Source organism: Alligator sinensis, unplaced genomic scaffold (assembly GCF_000455745.1).
Source record: "Alligator sinensis unplaced genomic scaffold, ASM45574v1 scaffold642_1, whole genome shotgun sequence".
Classification (NCBI taxonomy): domain Eukaryota; kingdom Metazoa; phylum Chordata; order Crocodylia; family Alligatoridae; genus Alligator; species Alligator sinensis.
Genome location: NW_005842289.1, coordinates 1,198,525 through 1,219,160, shown reverse-complemented (window position 1 = coordinate 1,219,160; position 20,636 = coordinate 1,198,525). Strand labels below are relative to the sequence as shown.

Here is a 20,636-nt window from a genome sequence, read left to right as displayed (position 1 = left end):
TAAACAGCCTTCCTTCCACTAAGCTGCTCTGCACAGTCTGTTCCAAAATACTGTGGTAAGCTTGCCCTCTGGTTTGGCTTAAAGCATAGCCATGCATGGGCACTGGAGCCTGCCAAGTCCAGCTGCCTGCTTAGTAGCAGCACTAGACCCAGGGTCTGTGTGTGAAGGTGCTAAGCAGGCAGGTGCTTGTAGCATGTGCATGAGGGGAAGGTGCAGTTGCAAAGTGCATGTGGGATTTTCAGCCTTTACAGCATGTGTACGCCCTGCTTCCCACCATTTGCTAGCACAGCCCTGACGAGTAGCAGAGGAAGGGCCCTGGTAGCCAGAGCTATAGGGCTGGGGAAAACTCTTTTCCAGGAGCCGCACCACGGAGCAGGATGTTCACCACTGGCCTGGCCCAGCCCTGCGCCGTCCCTTCTTCTGAGACTCTTGAATTGGTTTGTTTACTGATACCTTTACTGGTGGTTTTGCTGGGGAGGGGGGTCTAAATCTGCCAACCCATATGTCAGCCCAAGCTCCTTTGGCCACTTGGGGCCAGTCCAAAGTGAAGGGACAGGTGAGAGGAGTGTGGTATGTGCTTGTGTATATCAGTTACGGGTTACGGTGCATAGGCTTTACCTCAGGAAGGCAAATGCACATTACTATTACCTTTTAAAAACACATTGGACTGCTGTATGAATCAGATTCAACATTTAATATTTATTTTAATGAAAGCCCTATCATTTATCTCCTGGGTAACTCTCACCAGTTTCTTAGAGATTTGTATCTAATTCCTGCAGACTCCAGGGCAATCCTGGAGGGTTGGCAACCCCATTTTGGGGTGGGGAGGGGGCTCTTCCCTGGAACTGTGTGAGTATTGTAGATATCTGGTCTCTCTGTTCACCCATAGTAGACAGGACCAGGTGGCAGCCTCTCAAAGAGAAAGCTGCAACTGGAGCCAATGCCCATTCCCACTGGGTACCAGGCCCTGTCCTCCAAAGGGGTTTTCACTAATGGTCATTAGCTATTTGGGCTCCTTCCAACTTACTATTTCTCTCCACAGTGCCCAATTGGAATCAACACCCTGAGAGGGGAGCAGAGCAGAGCAGAGCACTTGGCTGGGAAAGGACATAATAGAACAGGCAGGTTGCTGTAAGACAGGAGGCAATGTGACTCAATGGGTGGAGCTCTAGCCTAAGTGATAAGCCCTGCTTCTGAGACTAGGCTCTGAAAGTGGCCTTGTGCAGGTTTTGTTTGCTCTTGCTCTCTGTTGGGCCAGGTTAGCCTATCAGCTTCTCAGGGTAGGAATTACCTCTTCTTGTGAGTCTAGCAGCGTCTGGCCCAGCAACACACCACTCCATCAGGGATCTACTGGATGCTATTAGGAAGTACCAGTTTTCCTTGCTATGTAACTGGCTGCTCCATGAGTTCCATCTGCCTTGTGTCCCTGGGTGTTGGCAGGGGCTGAATTTGTGGGAAAGAGACTTAATTATAACTAGTTTCAAGTAGCCATTATAACTATCATTAATAGGCTCTTTGATCCATTGAAGGAGAGCATAGAGCAAGCAGCTGAAAAGGGAGACTAGTATAAGAAATAAGGAGCAAATCTGTGACAATGAGGATGAGCGACCCTTGGAATAACCTGCCAAGGGAAATAAGGGACACCTGAGGTCTTGATTTAAAGACTGACTGCTGTTTCCCTGTAACTTGGTACATGGCGTAGGGGCATGAGCCCAGCTGCAGAGGGTTAATGAGTAATAGCCTGCCTGCTCAGTGACATGGGACCAGGTGACAGGGATGATTGCCTGGCCCAGAGGAAGTTAAAAACTCCCAGGGAGGGGAGCTGGGGAAAAGCAGAAAGTGGTCTGTGCTAAGGAGACCGCACAGCTGGGGCAGCCCTCTCCGGGTCCAAAAAAGGACCAGAGGTTTGTATTTGTTTCATTATAGATGTTGGTTTCCTTGTGGGGACAAGTTAGTGCCAGGAAAAATAAAAAGCTGAGTGACAACCCACTACATTGCCAAAAACAAGTTCTTGGGCATCATAGGAGAGAACAGTATAAAATTCTCTAAGCTGAATTATATGCTAGGTCATGCTCGAACTAGAGTGACCATATGACCCAGATTGGCTGGGACAGTCCCAGATTTTAGAGGCTGGTCCTAGTCAGCTGATGAAAATCAACCCCCCCCCAGGCTCAGAGGCAGTGGCAGCAGCTGTGAAACAGGAAGCTTGGTTAACACTAATTGTTACTTCACAGGTGATTGTTAACACAGAATAATGGGTCATTAATGGACCATTGACTGCCTGCAGAGGGGTGGAAAAGCAGGAGTAGGCAGCTTCCTGGACTTCACATTTTCCCAGTCATCCTAGCTCAGGAGTAGGCAATTAGTTTGGCTGGAAGGCCACTTAGTGAGTTTTGGTGAGGCGCCAAGGTTGTAGCCCTGCCCTGTGAGAGGTGCCATGCCCTCTGATTGCCAGCTTGTGACTGGAAGTCCCACCCCCTAGTTCCTGACCTTTGCCACTGGAAGCCTCTCCCTTGCCCTGGAAGTACTCCGGGGTGGGGGGCGGGGTGTTGCTTGTATATTGTGCGTGATGGGGTAGGGGGTGTATGTGCTTGGGGGGGTTGAGGTGTGGGTGTGGTTGCAGTGTGCGGGTGTGGGACTGTTGGAAGGGGGATTGGGATGTATGGAACAGTGTTGAATGTGTGTGTGGGTATGGCAGTGGGGTGGAGTGTGAGAGGGGATGTGGGTATATGTGTGGATGTGTGTAGGTATGGTGTGGATGTGTGTGAGGGGGCGTGAGTGCATGTGTGGGGTGTGATTGGGGTTCGGGTGGGTTGGGTGTTGCCTCCCCCCCCCCGCCACTGTCCCCTGCCTGCTCTTTGTGACATGCTTGAGCCCAGCCCCCCCACAGGTGGGGGGGAGGGGGATCAGGGCTGCCTGCCTGGCTCACAGCATGCTGCGAAGGGCAGGAAAGCAGCTGCTGCTGGCAGGTAGACAGAGAAGCCCCTAGGAGAGAGGAGAGTGGGCAAGTTGCTGAGCCTAGCACCCTTGGTCTCTGCCCCACACCTGCCTAGTGGGGCTGCACCAAGCTCGTGATGGCTTTTGCTGCTGCTCCTGCCCCACCTGCCTGTCCCATGCCTGCCTGGCAGGGCTTTGTGAGCAGCCAAGCTCCTTCACCCCACTGCCCCCCTCCATCCACATGCTCCCTGGCCCAGCCATACACAAGCAGGACCAGAGTGAGCTGCAGGCAGAGCCCTGCTCCCCTCAACTCCCTACCTGCTGCCTCTCCCTACCTGCTGCAGCAGGGGCAGGAGGAGTCGCTGAGGCTGGGGCAGCCCTTCAGTTCCCTTGGCAGTGGCAGCGGCAGCAGCAGCGGCAGCAGCTCTGCCCAGAAGCTGTGCCCTGGCACACTGGGCTGGTGCTGGTGCTTTCTGTCTCCCTTCAAGCATCAGACCCAGGCTGCCACATCTCTGGAGGTGTGTGAAAGATGTGGGGCTGATCTGTATACATTTATGAATGCTGCACTTGACCTGGCTGCTGGTACTGTTACTGTGCAGCTATGTTGTGTTGCTGGCTTTTTATCCCGTGTATGCAATGATTTAGTTTTAATAGCAGGGTGATGAAGTAGTAGGAAGGCAGCACAATGAAGCCAGCTAAACAACTGGAAACAGATCAGGAGCTGAGAGCTGAGTTAATGGCTATGATGATGGTAAGGCCAAACTCCAACTGAAGTTGCACAGCTGTTTTGCTAGGACTTGGGTCAAATGGTTCAAAAGAGAATAAGAAGGCAAGGGCTGGGCAGGGTGTGGAGTGGGGTAGCAGATCTTGGGAATAGGTTTATAAGGAGCATGTGACAGACTCCAACGTGCTTGGCATGTTGATGAAATTAGGCCTCTCCTGAGTCTTAGTATTGTCCTGGAAGCTTCAGGTGTGGGAGAGATGCGTATAGACAGTTTGCTGAGTCACCACCCTTCTCTTATTCCTTGCCTTATGCCTTCTGTTAACATTAAGAAGGCCATCCAATCACTGTATTGATCATTGGTCACAAACTGCCAAAAGGGAAGACCTACGGGCATAGGTGGTGGGAGAAAATATTTGCAGGGGCTGGAGTAGCATGTGATGGGGGCACTGGGTGCAGGGCTGCAGCAGTGGGGCATGACAGTGGAGTAGTGGAGCCTCATGGAGCAGAGCACATGGTGAGGTGGTGGGGTGCTGGCCTGGCTGCATGCTGAGCAGCGCCAGGCACTGCAGGACAGTGGCACCGTGGTGCTGCTGCTGTCGCCGGCTGCTGCAAAATTAGGTTGGGGTGGGGGCTAAGCCTTGTTAGCCCTAGCCTTCCACCACTACGCCTACAGGTACCGCAGGCAGTCAAGCCTGCTGAGTGACTGTGACCGAAACACTTGGCCTGTAGCCTGGGGATGTGGTCTGAGGAGCAGAATTGCAACAGAAAGCTTAATTCCTGAGAGGGGGACCAGAGTGGGAACAAAGGTTGCCTATACATGTGCTGGTTCCTGTTCTAATTAGAATGCGCCAGTGCCTCCTCACGTGTATTTTAAGCTACCACACGGTTTAAAATTGCCACGGGGGTGCTTTAGCTAAACCTCATCACATGAAGTTAGCTAAAGCATCTCATGGCCATTTTTAAACTCACGGGGCTTAACACATGTAATGGTGAAGTATTTTAATTAGAGAAGCTCTCCAGGAGCTGCTGTAATTAAAACGTGTGCGCCGCCCCCGCCCCCTGAGCACATGCATAGGCAACCAAAGATGCAGGAAGAACAGGGCAGCAATAACAGGAGGCAGTCTGTCACCTCTGTGCGCCAAGCTCCATAAGCAACCATGCCTGACTGCGGGGCAGGAAGGCATGGCGCAGTGTGCAGCCAGCCAGACGGCATTTAGGGCTGGAGCCATACCTCCTGTCTGGCTGGAGCCACATTCCCTGTCTATCTCTGTCTGCAGCCACGGCACATGGTTGGGAAACGTTGCAGGGACCTGTCCTGCTAAGTGGTCCTTTCTGATGCCTACAGTCTCCAACTGTCCTGCACAGATGCCATTATTTCTCACCAGAAGAGAAAGACCCAGAGGGGTTAATGGAAATACAAATATCCAATTTATTTAAAAAGTGACAATCACATCGTTCATCATGTGGAGAGACCTGCAGACCATGTAATCTAGACTTAGCCACTGAAGTCCCAGCCAAAATTCATGAAGACATGGAATACCATAGTCAGGGCCTCTTGGGTCCCGGAGTGCAGTGTAACAAGTGGCATGGCCCAGGTTTCGAACATTAGCAGATAAAGGCTAAAGCTCTTGAGCCAGTCAAGAGACAATAGAGATTAATGCTTACAGACCCAGTAACAGCAAAGGAAAATTTCACTTAGCTGAGAAAAATTTTTGAGGTACATTACATTGCGAGGGGCAGGAAAAACCATATGATCCAAATACCAATCGTGGCCTTTTCATGAGACACACATACAAACACATGCACACAATTAGAAAAATACAAAACAAGGTCTCCAGGGCACTCTGATTCTTACACAGTAGAAAATATATCTTTGTCCATTTGATTTGGAGAAAGCAATTTGGTTTACAACTGGTGCTGATTGGCTCTACATAACACACACAAGCAACATGAGAGGCTGTTCTGACATACGTGTACACACACGCGCGCTCCTGCATGCACTTCCTCTCATGCTCCTCTAACGAATTTGGTGCCTAGGAAAATAAAGTGAGAAAATTTCCTGACTCTCCATCTATTCCCTAAGATGGCTTAAACCACCTCCCCCAACCTGTGGGTGAAGGTCATTCTTTCTTGGCATTGTTCTGTGGTTTTGGCTCCAGTGCTCTGGGTAGTTTATGGTTTATGAAGAAACCTTTGAGGAAGAAGTCACGGATACAGTAAGGCAGATAGTGGTGCATAAAATACATGAACCCAAGCCCCTGCCCGGGGTAATACCGCGTTGCTGGGTTGGCTGAGATGAGGGCATCTGTGATGCTGGTCACTACGGTACTCAAATCCTCCACAGCCACCTTCATGAATTTAACAAACTGCCTGTTGATTTCCTCAATATACTCCTCTCCGTAGGCCTGTAGCAGCTCAGTGGGCAGGCTGGTCAGGAGCTGCTGCTTCTTGAGGTGCCAGAACTGAGGGTCACAAGTTGTACCTATAAAGAACCAGACACTCTTAGTCCAGAATCTCCTTTACTCAACTGCCCTACATGGGCCACAAGGGCAAGGATATGCAGGCTGTGCAGGGCATCCTTACATCCTCCACCCAATGGCTACAAGGAAGGGGGTGGATTCCAAGTGGGTATCCAACTTAGTGTCCTATCTCCTACCCACAGTGCTGAGTCAAGAAAGGGACATGCTTTGCAATGATGAATAATCAAAAAGAGGCAGGGTTGAGGGGCCTGGCCCTCAGCCCCTTCCTGGAGATGTGGTAAAGACTGGGCTATAAGGGGATGCCACAATCCCTGACAGGGCAAGCAGGCTGTAGCCTCTGATTGTCGGGAGGCAATCATCCCTAGTGGGACATGAACATGCATAGAAAATCAGTAATTACTATTCAGGCACTTTGGACCCCACAGTCAGGAGATCTAGGGCAGATTTTATTTTGCATTTGGCTGTAGCAGCCAAAAAAGAAATCCCCCAGAGCAGTTCTCCGATTGCACAGGGCTGCGATACCTACTCCAGTCCCCATCCCAGCCTCAGTATGGAGTGGGGGAAGGAAAGGGCCACAGACTACTGAGGGGGCCATAATGGGTAGATGGCTCCTTACTCTTGCCAACTGGCATATATCCTTGGGTTTCTCCAGCCTGGACAGCATGAGCAATCCTTCCAGGAGGAAAACGCCCAAGGAGTTGTAATGGGAAACTCCATCTTTGCCACAAGCTCCCTTGTGTGTGAAGTCCCATTCACTCTGGGCCAGTTTAGCACCTACAGGCAATAGTGAGGTGAACTGGCCAGGTGACATTGATAGTAATGCCAGTCATATACAGGTGGCCCAGAGCTCTGCCTCCCCTTACGACTTGTAGCCATTCCACTACCCTCACAATAAGCCAGTGCTTTAACAAGATGGGGAAATGGGGGCAGAACAACTGGCTGGAGCTAAACCCAAGGAAGACAGCAAGACTGCTAATGGGCAGAGGGGAGCACATGGCAGCTGTGATACACACTCCTTTGGTTGAAGGACAATTCAGTCTAGAGTCACCGGACGCTCCTGGATTCCTTGCTGAGGCTGAACATTGAAGTATCTTTGAGGAACCCCTTCTACCACCCCCTGTGGACTAGAGACTCCATCTCCTCCAGCAAGTAACAACCTGGCCCTCAGGCCTAGCGATCTCATTGGTCTCATACTGAAACTCAGTCTAGTAGGGTACTTCTTGTGCTGTGTCATACAGGGGTGGGAGGGAGGACCTGTACAGTATTTTGGAACAGGGGCTATGGTTTTCCTTTACACGTGGAATGAAGACTAGCAGGCTGCAGGCATTGTCCTACTCTCCACAGAGATGGGGCAGTTCCAAAGCAATGTCTTCCTGCCCTGGCCCATGCAGGTGGCTTTGCTTCAGCATCCCTGGAAAAGCCTGAAATAAGCAGCTAGCATTCAGAGGCAGGGGTGACTAGGTTTGGGGGCTAATGCTACAGCCATTGTATGAAAGGAGCTCTGCAGAGTAGCAAGCTTGGCTAGTGTTGCAAATACTCATGGAGGAGGATGCCAAGGATTTTTGTGGGCACAGAGAGCAGGACACCCAGTCCAAACCTCACAATTTCCATGGGAAGGGATCATTGCTCGAAGCTGCTCAAGGGCAGCCACATTTCAGGGGGCCCAGCACATTTGAGCAGTACAGCTGCAAAGACATGAGTTACCTCTCCCTTATGTGTCAACATAATACAGGTTGGCTAGTGGGAGCCAGCTCTTAAGTACAAGTGCAGGCCACCATGGTGCTGAACATGAACACCAGGCAGCCAACCTGGACACGCCTGAAGTCCACCATGTGCCAATAACGCCAGCACCAGAGAAGGGGCAGGGAGCCCCGTAATGCATCATTTTAGAACAATCTGCCTTTAAAGGCTGCTTCTTCCAAACTGCAAGCAGGCAGCGTTTCACTCAAAGACTGCCCCCCACCCCCCAAGTATTTACAGCAGCAGAGCTGTGTGGGAACTGGGTCTTCCATTTGGGGACAATTCCATGATTTGACATTTATTTTTATTTAAAAATTGGAATAAGAACAACAAAAATGTGAAATTTCCACCAAAATGGAATTTTAAAATCTTTCATTTGCTCTCAGGCAAAATGTTTTGCTTGGCTAACACCATTTCATTCCACGTTTGACTTTTGAAAAATTTCACATGTAAAAAAATAAACATTTCACAATGAAAAGCTGATTTGAAAAAATGCTTTTGTTGAAACTGACACGGTTCCCCAGAACGTCTAGATCCTGACAGGCTGGCATTTCCCGATGAAAATACGTTTCACTTGGAAAATTTTTACCAGCTTTGTATGGCAGGTTTTAAAGGCCATAACCCATCCTTGTAATGGGCTTAGGCAGGAACTACAACCTTAATCATCCATCCTGAACTGCAGAGTTAAGAATTGGACACTGTACTCCAGTAATTACTTCACTAATGCCATGCCCAGAAACCACAGCACTAGATCCCACTACAAGATCTTTGACTATGGCAAAGGACTGTATTCATCATCTTAGGCCAATACCATAGTGCATGCACAGGCTGTGTTGGTTTGTCACCATGATGGCTATGTCCTTTTCAAAGTCATCACTATTCAGGATATAAGGGCATTGTGTTGCGGGGAATAAGCACTCATTGCTCCTATAGTTATGACCTTCTAGCTGACTGTTTTACAACATGTCTGAACAGTTTTTCAAAACAGTTTTTAGAATAGGTTTTTAAAACAACCCAAATATCCCTAGAGGTTAACCTGTAATTTACTGTCCTATCCAGAGATGCTGTCTGCAGACTTTACAAGAAAGGATTTTTCTTTCAGGTCGTTTCATCAAAATATGAAATAGCATTGAGCCAAGAACAGATCCTAGCAAATCTCACCAGAGTCAACCCCAGTGTATGATGGTTCCTTACTAATAATTATATTCAGGGTCCTATTGTTTAATCAATTTCACAATCAATCAGCCAGAGCTGCGCTGACTCTGTGTAGGGTTAATTTTCTTAAAAGGAAACTCATGCAGCCCTCAGTTACAGGAGCCTTAGGGAATCATTTTCACCAGCCACTTTTATGGCCTTCTGAAGGTCTTTGCCCCATAAAACACATCTCTCCTCCCCCCAGCCTCCACTGGTTTGGCATGTGGCCAATCTAGTCACCTCCTGGTTCACCTTTTTTTGCAGTTCTCTGAATGCCTTCCAATGGGTTTGTGCATTTCCAGCAATGATGTACTCAGAATTTAACTCGATGTGGCCAGAGTCAGCACAAATGCTCTCCCCTCCCCCTCCTGCATCTGGAGCATGAGGATTTTGTGTGGGCCAAAGCTATGGGGTGGGGGGTTGAGGAAGAGGGATTCTCACATAACACCAGGGTGCTCAGCAGAATTAGAGAGTCAGCACAGAGAGAGTAGGTACGGTTAAATACAGCCCTGGGATGGGACTTGCCCACAGAACTTGCTCCTACAGGATAAACTCAGTGGAAATCACAGAGAAAGCAGATGCTGAGCTGCGCCAGGGAAGAAAAATTTGTACTTGCAGCTATAGCAGCGGTATGGGAGAAAGGCAACTGACATCTATATCAGAGGAGTGGGTGGATCTGCAGTTGACGTGACATCAAAGAAGCCGAAGCTCATTCAAGAAACAAATAAGATGAATTATAACCAGTGGAACATAGGGAGAGATACTAAACCAAGTGTATCGTTCAGCATAGGTGAGTGACGCAGATGAAAAGGGAGCACAAGGAAACTGCACAGCAAGGAGGCACCTGAATCACTTCTCTTTTCCTTGGAAGGGATGAAAGGCTCCTGGGTGAAGCTTTCCAGCAATAATTACCAAGATAATTTCAGCACAAATGTAATAATGCCCCTAGGGGTGTAGGTTGTAGCCATGTTGGTCTAAGGGCACAGGCAGACAAGGTTCTTTCGGTGAATCTGATCTCTTTTATTAGATCAACTTAAACAGATGAAAAAACATTTTTTAGCAAACGTTATGGTTTAAAAACCCTTCATCAGGCTGAGGAAACCTGACCAACTGCAAAGGCTTCCTCAGCCTGACAAAGGGTTTTTAAACCATAACGTTTGCTAAAAAAATGTTTTTTTCCAACTGTTTAAGATGGTCTGATAAAAGATATCAAATTCACCCAAACATCCTTGTCTGCATAATGCCCCTAGTAAATATGGGTCTTGCCCCAGCAGGGTAGGGCCTTTATTCATTCTCACTCCAGCCATACTGAGTAAATTATAACATAACCCACCCAGCTGGTGGCACAAAAAAGCTGAAGGCATGAACATACATGGCATTTAGATCAGTTTAAATGCAGTATGAACCTGAAGCAGGCAGATGTACAAGCCTGTTAAACTGGTTTAAGCTTGCCTGGAATGATTCAAAAGTGCATCTGGAAAATCAAGTAATATTTAGAAGTGGCTCATGGGACACCAAGCGTTCCATGACATAGGTCTGATTAGTCCTCTAGGAATCCCACACTGCATCACTTCTACCCCCACTGCTGCAATTGGCCACCTTGATACACAGAACAGCCCTGCCTCCTTTTTCCTCTTTTGTTGGCGTGTTTTATCAATGAGCTGCTTTGCTCTGCTTGTTTAATAACAACTGTCTTTCTAACAATCAGCTGTGCACTCACCCCCTGCTCAACCACGTCCTTGCATTATGCCTTCCCGCAGGCCCTGGCAACCCAAAAACCTGGGTCCAACCACTCCCCATCCCCATTCAGGTAAGCACACAGTGGAGTTCAGAAAAGTGCAGACTGCTGAGGTTTACTGAACCCATATTTAGGACAGAAGGGAAAGCAGAAAAGTGAAAACATCCCCAGCCACTAGTCACCCACTCCTGGGACTCCAAAAGCATTGATGCAAGCACTTCCCCACTTGCCCACTGTGATGCATGCAGAGTTTGGTGCTCACTCCCACCCCTGATGCTGGAGCCATAGGATCTCTGTGAGCTGGTTCGTAATTGGGCGTTTTGGAATGGTTCAATAGTTACATGTGTCTGCACCCTGACATGGAGATGTGGTAGGAGTGCCATGAAGCCTGACTGTTCTCTGCAATATTCTGCCTTTGAAGCCCTGGACTGTCTTGAGCTGCCTCCAACATCCTGGCATTTCAACAGCTGCTGTGGTCCCCAAGCTTCCCTGTCCCCAATTCCAGATTTCTCCTGCATCCAAATCCCCAGGGCTGCATGGTCCCATCACTCCCTGGGTTTGGCTGCCAATCTATCCCCTTCCTGCATCTTAGGGTTTCCACTACCTCCAAGCCCTTCTCACTTGACCTTCTTACTACCAAGACTTCTGTTGCATTCATGCATGCAGGGCATCAAGCAATGCAGAATTCTCCACTACTATGCAGGGGCTTCTCTACATGTAAAAGCTGCTTTCCATTAAGGTAGCATGTGAATAACCTTTCCTGAAAAGCTCCATGTACAGACTAGCCCCAACATCCTGCATGACCACAGTAAAATGATTTTTAAAACGAACTGGTGGAATCCAGGTTGCAGTCAACTCCCTCTTGGCCTCCAGTGGATATGTGTACATGCATGCCCACACGTGTGTACACACACACACACACACACACACACACACACACACACACACACTATCTGTAATAGCTGCCAAGGCTTGTTTGGCTGCAAGCTGTTCCTAAGAACTTTGCAAGAAAGGCAACAAAAAGTTTGCAGAGGGCACAATAGCTTTTTCAAACAGAGGGTACGCTGTGCACAATCCATGCTTTTTACTGGAGGATTTGAACTGTGACCAGAGCCCCCCCTGCAAATCCCAGGCTCTGACTGGGTACTATGGAGCCATAAATACTGAGGGAGAGAAAAGCAGGTAAGGAAAAGCCAGAGGAGAGCAACAGTAGCCTGGAGATGGGGGCAGATTAACCCACTCCCCCAGCAGAAGGACTAGAGCTGAGGCTTGCTAGGGAGCAGACTTCAGGATAGAGGAGAGACTGGATCATCCCAGGAGAAACTGATTCCCCACCCAGGTCAGAGCTGTGCAAGCAGGGACACAGGTACCCAGAGAAAGGATGGGGAGGGGCTGGTAAGCTAGCTGGGAGCTGAGAGAAACTGCCTAGTCAGGGACCTGCAGAGGGAAGTCCTCTGTTTGGGCTGGAAAGGCTGGTGCTGCAGGAACAGAGACCTGCAGAGGGAATCTCCTGTCTGCATGTGGAGGTGCTGGGGTGGGAGACACAGCCCAGAGAGAGGGTGGGCTGTGAGAATCCCAAAGCTGCATGGATGTGTGAGGGGACACTTGACTCCTAGTGTTTCCAAGAGGTGTATTTTTTCAGAAGGAAACTAAAGAAAAGAAGCCTGCAGTGGCTGATCAGAGACTTGTTTTTGCTGAGTTACCAAGGAAGACCAGAGTCCACTTTCCCCCGAGCAGCAGAAGCCTGGCCTCTGCCATCTAGTGGTGCATCATAATTATAGCTGTGTCACCATTTATTGTTATGGGAAGGGGATTGTGACCAGAGGGAAATCAATATGGGTTATGGCGGGGAAACTGTTTTAAAGGGTCAGAACCGGGTGACTATAATCACTGAGGTTGTTTGATGCAAGTGGGACCACCCAGTGTGGTGGAATTATTCATCTGTTGTTGCAATTGTAAATTCTATTCAAATTGTTGGTTTTATTATTAATTATTGATATTGTATGTGTGTGTGTGTGTGTGCGCGCATATATTTCTTCTCTTGATTAATCATTTCTGTATATGGTTGTACATAATAAAGAAACCAATGTGTTTATTGGGCCTGGAGTAAATTTTTGGGCAGTGAGGGTGAGGCACACTCCCCTCCACGGGACACCTCAGTCAGTAAACCTGCCTGAGGGGGTTCCCAGGTCTACTGGCACTCTGAGGATCCGAAATCCGGCACATCACTCAGCCTAGCATGCCAGCACGGGTTACACATATATGCCCCAAGGGACTCATCTCCTCCTCCAGCCCCTCCCTTTCTCATATGCCATCTTTGATCTAACTCTGGCGTGTAAATCTTTATGTTTTATTTCGACTTATTGGTGCCACTAACTAAAGGCATCATAATGGGATGGAAGGAATAAGCAGTGCTCCAGTAACATAAATTGGCAGGAGCTGCTAACACCAGTGAGGGGAATAATAACACAGCAGAGACTAGGAACACGGGGCAGCTAGTAAAACAAGATGCTGCTGGCAAGTACATAGTTAAAGGCAAAACAATCCCAAGTCCAGACACTCACCAAGGCCAGGCCTGGGACGCCAACTTCAGGGGAGAGTGGGGAGAAAATTAGACAGGGTATTGCAGAGCAAAAGCACCATTTGTCTGGCAGCCAGAAGTTCACTAAATGTCCCATATAAGACACAGGCCCTGGGTGCTAGATGTGGATGGGAGACAAAGCTCAAGGCTTAAGTTGAGGGCTAGTCACAGTGTGGCAGCTATGTACAAACAAGCAAGCTGTAGGTGGAAGATGGCAGGCTGGTTGCTGAAAGGTGGGCAATTGCAAGCATAAGAAAATTGCCCTGGACTCATCCAGAGGTAAATTTGCCACTGTTGAGGGGAGGCCATGTTGTTTCCAGGGATTGAATCATGATCTCAATTATAAATCAGGAGAGCTCAACTTGCCAGAGTATTCTCCATGACAATAATCTCTGGCCCTCTAAACAGACAAGCAAGCAGGAGTTGGGAAGAATTTACCACCAAAGTTATCTCTACAATCAGTGGCGCTGGTACACTCCCCAACAGCCAGAGCTCCCTGCTTAGGTGATGGGCAGGGAGGCAGGGGAGAGCACTGGTGCCCCAACCTGAGAGCACCAGCTGGGGAGTGGGGGCACCAGGAGAAGCGATCCCGGCAGTCCCCCACCCCCCGCGGCCGATTGCACGGATCGAGGGGATTCCTCTGCAGCCGACTGTGCCAGCAGCTGGTACTTCCACGTTAGCGCGATCTGTCACAGGGGGACCTACCTGGTCACTGACTGGCCACTGGGGGGGGGGGGGGGGGGGGGGAGGGGGCAAGTGCCCCCCTGACTCAGGAGGCACCAGTCGCCCATGTCTACAATATTAATGTTCAGCCTCCTGCCTTCACCCCAAGTCACTTTGCAGTGATCCATCCAACCTCTGTCCTCATCAACAAGACCACTACTCCACCCCAGTGGAGAGGGAGGGGAGGGGGAGGGGGAGCAGGAGTTATCAAATCTCCCTGATCTCCTAGGATGAGGTGATGGGCCTTGTGGATGCGGGAGGAGCAGCAGATGAATATGTCAAATTTAGCAAGGCTTTTGACACTGTCTCCTATGACATTCTCATATGTTACCTAAGGAGATATGGTCTAGATGGAATGTCTATCAGGTGGGTGCATAACTGGTTGGATAATCATGTTCAAAGAGTAGTCACCTGTGGTTGAATCCCCAACTGGAAGGTGTCAAGTGGGGTTCCCCAAGGGCCTGTCCTGGGTCCAGTATGGGTCAGTTTCTTCGGTAATGACTTGAAGGATAGAATTAAGTCTAGACTTAGTAAAGATGCTGTTGACACCAACCTGGGTCACAAAGCAGACACTGTAGAGGACAGGATTAAGTACAGGACAAGTAAAGACAAGACCAAAGTACCGCACTTAGGAGGAACAATCCAAGGCACAAATACAAATTGAGGAATGAGCAGCTAGGCTGCACTACTGCAGAAAAGAACCTGGGAGTTATAGTAGACTGTGAGCTGAATATGAGTCTACACTCTACAGCATAATACAGGTACAACTGTCTCTGCCCCCAATCATTTACTGAGTTGCATTAACAGGAGTGACATATGCAAATCAGCTCATATTTAGGGAAGCAATTCTTCTACTCAATTCAGTATACCAGGAGTACTGTGTACAGTTTTGGATGCTGCACTTCAAGACAGACATGGAGATATTGGAAAGATTCCAGAGGAGAGCAACAGAAATTATTAGAGGCCTCGGAAACAAGAAACAAGAACTGCCTGATGCTCAGGTGTCTCTGCCCAGTGCTAAGGGACTTTGGGCTCCAATCCTTTCTGCCCCATTCCTTCAGAGTCACTCCATCTCTGCTCCACCCCGCACTTGCCCCATGGTCTCTCTTCACCCTGCCCTATTCTCCTTGCCCCTTTTTCTTCCCATGTGGCTGAACACCTATTAATTAAACACCCTATGGATCGAATCCATCATCCTCTGCCACTACACCATGCTCTCTGCTGGTGTATTCCAGACTTCCTTACCGGGGTCTTCTGGTCTGTTTAGACTATCAGCTCTTTGAAGCAAGGGCTGATTGCTAGTCTGTGTCTGGTACAATGGGGTTCTATGCTTGGTTGGCTCTTTGGTAGAGGTCAAATGAACCTGACTGATAACAAATCATTCTTCTTTGTGGGCTTTTTCTCAACCATGTCCAAACTGTCAGCAGCTGTTTTTGAAGTGTGCTTGGTGTCCTCAAACACTCTCACAAGAGCCATAAAAACTCTCTTCCAAAACACCTCCTCCATACTGCACCTTTAGATTCCTGCCAACACAGCTAAGAATTACATGTGCTTTTGTAGCTACAGCACTGTATGAGGAATTCATGCTCATTTGGCTACCTGCTGTGACCCCTGAATCCCTCTGGGAACGAGTGCTTTCCTCATCCCGTGCATGTGACTTGCATTCTTTGTTCCTAGGTGTCTGTCTCTGCAGCTGGCTGCAAACACCTGCTGCTTGTGCCCAGCTTATGGGGTGAGGGAAGGTGGAGAAAAGGCCCTTGGACCAGACTGAGAATTGGGTTTTTGGTTCCTGCAGAGAATAAAACCAGTACAAGGGTCTCTCCACTTTACCAGTCAGCACTGACAGCACAGTAGTGCACCAGGATGGAAAAGGGGTGTGACTGATTATCTACGGGGCAAGCTTCTGGCATATAGCCCTACCTACACAGCTCAATACTGACTGAGTGGTCTTTGTCCTGGGGTGGAGGCACTTCCAAGCCCATGCAGCTTTGACCTCTATGCAGTCTGCTTGGGAAGCAGGCTCTGAAATCAAGACCCATCCAGTTCATCATCTGCTGGGGCCATCAAAACTTATTAGATGGGAATATATCTGAATGCCCACTGAGGTGGGCTGGAAAGTTCTGACCTGCTTGGAGTTTTCCCAGTGGGGTCTCCCCTCTCTGCTCATACAAGAGAAGACTTCTATGTTCAGTGCTCAGTTCCACATTTCTATCTTTGTTCCATAGTATATGGTGCCCTACCTACCCCGTTCTTAACATGAACAGCTCCAGTTTACCAGATACCTAACCAAGTGTGAAACAGCACTGACATAATAGGGATCTATTTGCGGCTCTGGAAACAAGCTGGAGTGTAGACAACTATATTTTATCACATACAACACACCCTGGACTATAATAGGCACCTTGTTTTTGAAAGGCAGAATGAAGTGGGGGTTGGTTTGGGTGTTGGACTAGATGGCCTCCTGAAGTCCTTTCCAACCCTAATTTTCTATGATTCTATAATTCTAAGGGAATTTTTTTTCCAAAGTTATGGCTGCATAGAGCAGGGACAGAGCCTAATCTTCAGCTAACTCCAGCCACTGCTGAAGACTGGTCTCTATTGATGTGTCTATTATTTAGAAAAAAGCTAGGGCCTCCAGGGCATTAAAATAGGAGGGAAGAGACAAAGAGCAGCTAGCAGATAGCTCAGCTGCCCTAGGAAAGGTTATCTTGATTAGTAGAACACTAAGACCATTTAAAGGAGAGGCAATCATTAACACCTGTGGAATGAAGAACAATGAGCCACTAGGTCAACTGACTCCCTCGTCTGCCTGAACAGAAATGCCACTGCTGCTGCACTGTGGAGCAGGAATCAAAGCTGGCTTTTCTATCCTTGGCAGAAAATCAGCTTTCCCACATGCACCTCATCAGGAGAGAGGGGTCTGATTTTGAAGGGAAAAGTATGTGTTATATGTGAAAAAATATGCTATGTAGATCTGAAATACTGATTTCAAAATGGAAAGAGAATGAAACCTGAGTCTGCTCCAAGAACGGAAACTTGGGTTCAGATCTTAGGGCTGCCTGAAGTGATTTGCTGCAACCTCCGAGTTACTCTGTCTGTGAAAACGGGAATGACATTGTCTTCCTCTTAGGTACAGGTATGAGGTCTTCATTGAACTGCACAAAAATATTTTACAGCAGACAGTGGAGGAGCTGGGACTAGAATTTGGTTCTCCATCTGGCAGCTTAGAACATTGTTTATTCTTTTTGAAATAACATATAGAGGCCAAAAAAGATGTGGTATTCTCTGAGATATGCACCATTGTGACTAGAATACCAAACTCACAACTATCTGGCTTGACATCAGCTTTGCCAGATACAACATGACCCCCAGAGACACAAAGACACCAGGAGAGCTGAGGTTTCAGGTGAGAAACCTTAACTCATGACACTTACCCGTTTTGAAGTAGCCAGGTAGGATCAAGCTCACTTTTATGCCCCAGGGCTGAAGCTCACTCCGGAAAGTATCCATAAGGAGGCCAAGGGCAGCTTTCGATGCACCATATGCTGCTAAGCAGGGGTATGGCATATCACCTAGTAGGGAAGAAAAAGACAGCATGGTGCCATTGCACAACTGAGTGCAAGCCAGCACGGACACACAGCATATGAGAATTCCTGGGTTCTCTGCCGGGGTGTGGGAAGAGAATGGGGGGGGCAGGGTCCAGCAGTTAGACATCCCAAGCACATAGGTCTAGTGCATTCCTTCTAAAAGGCAAAGCAGGCAAAACCTGGGTCTGTCACATCAAACATGCCCGGATTCCAGTCCTAACTCCATATAAAGTGACCCCTGTGATGAGGACACATACTGTATGGGCTCTTTCTAGAAGAAAGAGCGTGTTTCTATCCTCACTATGGAGGCAAATAGATGAGACAGACAAGAGACTGAGCTGGGACCTAATATTACGAGGACCCACTCCTTCCTCCTGGCACTTTTTACCATGTCTGCAGTTGAACATGCGGATCTCAGATTGGCCTCTTCAGCCAACTCCAGACTCATTGATGAATCCCCTATTTTCTAGGACTGTCCTCCTCATTTCAAGGGACTGCCAATGATGAAAGGAGCAAGTAAATGTCAGGATACTGGGCTTCTTCTTCAATGCTCTCCATGGCACCAGCATGAGTTATTTAATGCAGCACCTCCCTCGTGGGAAACAACCTGTCAGGACAGTCCCATACCACAGACATGGTGAAACTGCCAGCTTCCTAAGTCACATTTGTAGCAGTGGTTGCAGATTGTTGGCAAGTGTCCCTGGCCTATGGGCCTGCCTTTTGGAGCAGAGAATGACTCCAAATGGTACAATGAACCTACACCTTCACAGTGAAAGGCACTCCTTTAGTCTTTCCACAAGGGGAGTAATGTCTACAGAGAGGAAGGGCACACCTTGGCTGTTTTCACAGTACTCTTGACAGAGCTGCAGAAAAGGAGGTCCTGCTCATTCACTCCCACTCCATATAAGCCAAACCTGGAAATGAGGTAATGAAACTGCCCTATGGGTGTCCTAGAGTGCCCTCAAGCCCTCTTTCCTCTGGTATGGCTAAGTGCAGAAACAAGGTGGCTTCACTAGCTCACTTCTGGGTCTGGGATCTGTGAAGGGTAAGCAGGTGTGTGAGAGTCACTCCTCAGAGACACTCTCAAGGTTGTGGTGATAGCATAGGCGCTGACTCCATGGGTGCTCCAGGGCTCAAGCACTCACCAAAAAAAATTAGCGGGTACGCAGTATTCATGGGCCATGGCTGGAAGCTGCTTGCAGACATTAAAAAAAAAACAATCCCCCAAAACCCCCACACTTTACCAGATGAAGCAGTGTGTTACTTCAACCCAGCTCTGCAGCATTTGTACAAGATTGGGCACTTCAGCAGGGGGGGTTGGTACATTAGCTAAAGCTGATTTAATCAGATAAAAGCACCAAAAAGTCCCACCCAAGCACCCAATCTTTACAGATGCTGGTGCAAGAGCTGGATTGAAGTAACGTGCTGCCTCTTCTGAGCATGTGCGGGGCTCAATGCAGGAATGAGCCAAGCTTAAGTTAAAGTGCTGTTTGTTTGGGGGTTTTTATGCCTATAAGCACTCAAAGGCAAAAACTAAGTCAGCACCTATAAATGATAAACATGCCCAGAGGAAGAGGGAGCATCTCCCTACAATCCTATGCACAACAAACACTCAGCAGCTTTCTGGTCATGTAGAAAACTTGTCCCCTTTTCAGGCTCTTCATGGCACTAGTTTGTTTCCAGGAAGTGCTTATATGTTGTGGGGATAGTGCCAGATAAAATGCATATTGGTAGGGATTGAGACAACTCATCTACATTTACTAGACGAGTATGAAAGATGAAGGACCTCTACAGAAAGTTCACCACCATTCTCAATGACCAGGCAGCCAGGAGGGTGGGGCATGCTGGGTTTCTGTGCCCTGGGCAGCACTTCTCAACCCGTGGGTCAAAACCCAAAAGTGAGTCACAAGAATATATTAAAGGGTCGCAAACAAACTTTAAAAATGGATCAACAAACTTTAAAAACGGATTCTCCTTTAAAGAAGAAAAACGTGAGAAAGCGTGACTTTTCCCTTGGAGGCTGGCAGAGTTTCAGCCTGCGAGGGGCTGGTTGGGGCCCCCCTTGCCCCACACACCCTCCCCACCCCACATACCCACTCCCTGCCCCACACATTAGGGAGTTGGGGCCTGGAGGTAAGGGGCAGTGGGTTGGAAGTGAGGGGCACTGGGTCAGGATTTGCCACTGATGTTGACAAATGGGTCCTGGTACAAAAAAGGTTGAAAACCACTGCCATGGAGCAGTCTCTACCTGTGCCCTATGACCCTGGGGAGCTCTTCAGCGGGCTCCATTGAGCACTGAGCAGCTGCAGCTCTGAGTCTTGTTAGCTCCTGTTCCTATGCACAAACTACTATCACCTCAAAATATGAAGGTTTCCATCTTCCATAAAAACCATCATATTCTGAGGTTTGTGCTGTTGTCATGAGATACCCTCCACTCCAACCCATGGCCTATGGCTGGTAATGCTCAAGATATAGTTCCTCACCTAGCCTTGAGGGTGAGCTGTATGTTAGGGTCTCCAGACACCACAGCTTCAACTCCCTCCTGCCCTCCTTACACACACATCCAAGTGAAATGAGAGCACTCATAGCCAGCTTCAGCAGCAACTCTTCCTTGCTCCCTGGCTTCAGTCATTGTGCGCACCTCCAGACAGTCCTACCTACCCCTCCAGCTCCTGCGCTGCCAGCTGGATCCAGCTCTGTCTCCTTAGTCCCTGCCACCTCACTCTGAGCATGAAGCACAAGGATCCTGCCCTGAAATACATAGTTTGTTTTTTCTGCCCAAATCTGAATGTTCAAGAACTAAAGATTTCAAAAAGCAACATGACAAACACAGCTCAACCCTGAACTGGTTTTCTGTCGCTCAGCGGTTCTGACAAAATGTTCATCCAGGTCTGCTTCCTCCCTACTCAGGGGAGGGGATTGGGCTATTACC

At 48.6% G+C, this 20,636-nt stretch overlaps 1 protein-coding gene across 1 annotated transcript in view; it reads right to left on the bottom strand.

Moving 5' to 3' along the window:
* Positions 1–4,858: 4,858 nt before the first annotated feature.
* The window catches only part of HSD11B2 (hydroxysteroid 11-beta dehydrogenase 2), a 114,729-nt gene continuing 98,951 nt past the window's right edge, over positions 4,859–20,636 (bottom strand). Inside the window, exons 5-7 of the mRNA XM_006028092.2 lie at position 20,636; positions 17,552–17,729; positions 4,859–6,143 (exon numbers count right to left, since the gene is read on the bottom strand). The exon at position 20,636 is cut by the window's right edge and continues 154 nt beyond it. Coding sequence (XP_006028154.2) covers positions 5,782–6,143; positions 17,552–17,729; position 20,636 — 541 coding nt within the window. The 3' untranslated portion in view covers positions 4,859–5,781. The remainder of the gene's footprint in view (positions 6,144–17,551; positions 17,730–20,635) is intronic.